Genomic DNA, 5,243 nt, shown 5'->3' on the forward strand with positions numbered 1-5,243 from the left:
TTCTTATTGTTGTTGTTGTTTTACTTAAAAAAAATTTTTTTGTAATAAGTATTTTTTGTTTTAATTATTTTATTCTAACTTTATTTTATTTTCCTTTATCCTCTTTCTTTCTTTCTTTCTACTTTTTCTCCCTTTTATTCTGAGCCGTGTGGATGAAAGGCTCTTGGTGCTGTGCCCAGGAGTCACTGCTGTGCCCCTGAGGTAGGAGAGCCAACTTCAGGACACTGGTCCACAAGAGACCTCCCAGCTCTACATAATATCAAACGGCGAAAATCTCCCAGAGATCTCCATCTCAACACCAGCACCCAGCTTCACTCAACGACCAGCAAGCTACAGTGCTGGACACCCTATGCCAAACAACTAGCAAGACAGGAACACAACCCCACCCATTAGAAGAGATGCTGCCTAAAATCATAATAACTCCACAGACACCCCAATAAACACCACCAGACGTGGACCTGCCCATCAGAAAGACAAGATCCAACCTCATCCACCAGAACACAGGCACCAGTCCCCTCCACCAGGAAGCCTACATAACCCACTGAACCAACCTTAGCCACTGGGGACAGACACCAAAAACAACGGGAACTACGAACCTGCAGCCTGTGAAAAGGAGACCCCAAACACAGTAAGATAAGCAAAATGAGAAGACAGAAAAACACACGGCAGAAGAAGGAGCAAGATAAAAACCCACCAGACCTATCAAATGAAGAGGAAATAGGCAGTCTACCTGAAAAAGAATTCAGAATAATGATAGTAAAGATGATCCAAAATCTTGGAAATAGAATACAGAAAATACAAGAAATGTTTAACAAGGGCCTAGAAGAACTAAAGATAAAGCAAGCAATGATGAACAACACAATAAATGAAATTAAAAATACTCTAGAAGGGATCAATAGCAGAATAACTGAGGCAGGAGAACGGATAAGTGACCTGGAATATAAAGTAGTGGAAATAACTACTGCAGAGCACAATAAAGAAAAAAGAATGCAAAGAACTGAGGACAGTCTCAGAGACCTCTGGGACAACATTAAATGCACCAACATTCAAATTATAGGGGTTCCAGAAGAAGAGAAAAAGAAAGGGACTGAGAAAATATTTGAAGAGATTATAGTTGAAAACTTCCCTAATATGGGAAAGGAAATAGTTAATCAAGTCCAGGAAGCACAGACAGTCCCATACAGGAAAAATCCAAGGAGAAACACACCAAGACACATATTAATCAAACTGTCAAAAATTAAATACAAAGAAAACATATTAAAATCAGCAAGGGAAAAACAACAAATAACACACAAGGGAATCCCAATAAGGTTAACAGCTGATCTTTCAGCAGAAACTCTGCAAGCCAGAAGGGACTGGCAGGACATATTTAAAGTGATGAAGGGGAAAAACCTACAACCAAGATTACTCTACCCAGCAAGGATCACATTCAGATTTGATGGAGTAATTAAAACCTTTACAGACAGCAAAAACTGAGAGAGTTCAGCACCACCAAACCAGCTTTACAACAAATGCTAAAGGATCTTCTCTAGGCAAGAAACACAAGAGAAGGAAAACAGCCTATAATAACAAACCCAAAACAAATAAGAAAATGGGAATAGGAACATACATATTAATAATTACCTTAAATGTAAATGGACTAAATGCTCCCACCAAAAGACACAGATTGGCTGAATGGATACAAAAACAAGACCCATATATATGCTGTCTACAAGAGACCCACTTCAGACCTAGAGACACATACAGACTGAAATTGAGGGGATGGAAAAAGATATTCCATGCAAATGGAAACCAAAAGAAAGCTGGAGTAGTCATTCTCATATCAGACAAAATAGACTTTAAAATAAAGACTATTAGAAGAGACAAAGAAGGACACTATATAATAATCAAGGGATCGATCCAAGAAGAAGATATAACAATTGTAAATATTTATGCACCCAACATAGGAGCACCTCAGTACATAAGGCAAATTCTAACAGCCATAAAAGGGGAAATTGACAGTAAAACATTCATAGTAGGGGACTTTAGCACCCCACTTTCACCAATGGACAGATCATCAAAATGAAAATAAATAATGAAACACAAGCTTTACATGATACATTTAAAAAGATGGACTTATTTGATATTTATAGGACATTCCATCCAAAAACAGAATACACATTTTTCTCAAGTGCTCATGGAACATTCTCCAGGATAGATCATATCTTGGGTCACAAATCAAGCCTTGGTAAATTTAAGAAAATTGAAACTGTATCAAGTATCTTTTCCAACCACGACACTATGAGACTAGGTATAAATTACAGGAAAAGATCTTTTAAAAAAAACACATGGGGCTTCCCTGTTGGCGCAGTGGTTGAGAGTCCGCCTGCCGATGCAGGGGACGCGGGTTCGTGCGCTGGTCCGGGAAGATCCCTCATGCCGCGCGGAGTGGCTAGACCCATAAACCATGGCCGCTGAGCCTGCGCGTCTGGAGCCTGTGCTCCACAACGGGAGAGGCCACAACAGTGAGAGGCCCACGTACCACAAAAAAATAAAAAAAGAAAAAAAAGAAAAAAAACACACATGGAGGCTAAACAATACACTATTTAATAACGAAGTGATCACTGAAGAAATCAAAGAAGAAATAAAAAAATACCTAGAAACAAATGACAATGGAGACACGATGACCCAAAACCTATGGGATGCAGCAAAAGCAGTTCTAAGAGGTAAGTTTATAGCAATACAATCCTACCTTAAGAAACAGGAAACATCTCGAATAAGCAACCTAACCTTGCACCTAAAGCAATTAGAGAAAAAAGAACAACAACAACAAAAAACCAAAGTTAGCAGAAGGAAATAAATCATAAAGATCAGATCAGAAATCAATGAAAAAGAAATGAAGGAAATGACGGCAAAGATAAATAAAACTAAAAGCTGGTTCTTTTAGAAGATAAACAAAATTGATAAACCATTAGCCAGACTCATCAAGAAAAAAAGGGAGGCTTTTTCACAATGGGTTTTCTGCCAGGATACAGATGTCGTGAAAACCACCTCTAAATCTAAGCAAAAATGGGAAAGGAGAAGACCCACATCAACATTGTTGTCATCGGACATGTAGATTCGGGGAAGTCCATCACTACTGGCCATCTGATCTACAAATGTGGTGGGATCGAGAAGAGAACCACTGAAAAGTTCGAGAAGGAGGCTGCCGAGATGGGGAAGGGCTCCTTCAAGTATGCCTGGGTCTTGGACAAACTGAAAGCTGAATGCAAGCGTGGTATCACCATTGATATCTCCCTATGGAAATTCGAGACCAGCAAGTACTATGTGACCATCACTGATGCCCCAGGACACAAAGACTTCATCAAAAACATGATTACAGGCACATCCCAGGCTGACTGTGCTGTCCTGATTGTTGCTGCTGGTGTTGGTGAATTTGAAGCAAGTATTTCCAAGAATGGACAGACCAGTGAGTATGCCCTTCTGGCCTACACTCTGGGTGTGAAACAACTAATTGTTGGAGTTAACAAAATGGATTCCACCGAGCCACCCTACAGCCAGAAAAGATACGAGGAAATTGTAAAGGAAGTCAGCACCTACATTAAGAAAATTGGCTACAACCCCGACACAGTAGCATTTGTGCCAATTTCTGGCTGGAATGGTCACAACATGCTGGAGCCAAGTGCTAACATGCCATGGTTCAAGGGATGGAAAGTCACCTGTAAAGATGGCAATGCCAGTGGAACCACACTGCTTGAAGCTCTGGATTGCATCCTGCCACCAACTCGCCCAACTGACAAGCCCTTGTGTTTGCCCCTCCAGGACGTCTACAAAATTGGTGGTATTGGTACTGTCCCTGTGGGTTGAGTGGAGACTGGTGTTCTCAAACCTGGCATGGTGGTCACCTTTGCTCCAGTCAATGTGACAACTGAAGTGAAGTCTGTTGAAATGCACCATGAAACTTTGAGTGAAGCCCTTCCTGGGGACAGTGTGGGCTTCAATGTCAAGAACGTGTCTGTCAAAGATGTTTGTCGTGGCAATGTGGCTGGTGACAGCGAACATGACTCCCCGATGGAAGCAGCTGGGTTCACAGCTCAGGTGATTATCTTGAGCCATCCAGGCCAAATCAGTGCCGGCTATGCACCCGTGCTGGATTGTCACACAGCTCATATTGCCTGCAAGTTTTCTAAGCTGAAGGAGAAGATTGATCGTCGTTCTGGGAAAAAGCTGGAAGATGGCCCCAAATTCTTGAAATCTGGTGATGCTGCCATCGTTGATATGGTTCCTGGCAAACCCATGTGTGTTGAGAGCTTCTCTGACTATCCTCCTCTGGGCCACTTTGCTGCTCGTGACATGAGGCAGACGGTTGCTCTGGGTGTCATCAAAGCAGTGGACAAGAAGGAAGCTGGAGTTGGCAAGGTCACCAAGTCTGCCCAGAAAGCTCAGAAGGCTAAATGAATATTAACCCCAATACCTGTCACCCCAGTCTTAATCAGTGGTGAAAGAACAGTCTCAGAACTGTTTGTCTCAATTGGCCATTTACGTTTAATAGCAAAGGACTGGTTAATGATAACAATGCATCATAAAGCCTTCAGAAAGAAAGGAGAATGTGTTGTGGACCATTTGTTTTGTGTGTGGCAGTTTTAAGTTATTAGTTTTAAAATCAGTACTTTTTAATGGAAACAACTTGACCAAAAATCTGTCACAGAATTTGAACCCAATAAAAAAGTTTAATGAGAAAAAAAAAAGAAAAAAAGGGAGAAGACTCAAATCAATAGAATTAGAAATGAAAAAGGAGAAGTAACACCTGACACTGCAGAAATACAAAAGATCATGAGAGATTACTACAAGAAACTCTATGCCAATAAAATGGACAATGTGGAAGAAATGGACAAATACTTAGACATGCACAACCTGCCAAGGTTGAATCAGGAAAAAATAGAAAATATGAACAAACCAATCACAAGCACTGAAATTGAAACTGTGATTAAAATTTTTCCAGCAAACAAAAGCCCAGGACCAGATGGCTTCACAGGCGAATTCTTTCAAACATTTAGAGAAGAGCTAACACCTATCCTTCTCAAACTCTTCCAAAATATAGCAGAGGGAGGAACACACCCAAACTCATTCTACAAGGCCACCATCACCCTGATACCAAAACCAGACAAGGATGTCACAAAGAAAGAAAACTACAGGCCAATATCACTGATGAACATAGATGCAAAAATGCTCAACAAAATACCAGCAAACAGAATCCAACAGCA

General features: G+C 40.8%; 1 protein-coding gene across 1 annotated transcript; it reads left to right on the forward strand.

Annotated features, from left to right (window-relative positions):
* Window positions 1-3,033: 3,033 nt before the first annotated feature.
* On the forward strand, window positions 3,034-4,723 carry LOC308616780 (elongation factor 1-alpha 1-like). Its single transcript, XM_081233170.1, is given in 2 exon segments — window positions 3,034-3,843; window positions 3,847-4,723. Coding segments are annotated over 2 exon segments (1,386 nt in total). The 5' UTR covers window positions 3,034-3,048; the 3' UTR covers window positions 4,438-4,723.
* The last annotated feature ends 520 nt before the right edge of the window (window positions 4,724-5,243 follow it).

The sequence above is a fragment of the Mesoplodon bidens genome (genome assembly GCF_964165515.1).
Source record: "Mesoplodon bidens genome assembly, chromosome: 4".
Classification (NCBI taxonomy): domain Eukaryota; kingdom Metazoa; phylum Chordata; class Mammalia; order Artiodactyla; family Ziphiidae; genus Mesoplodon; species Mesoplodon bidens.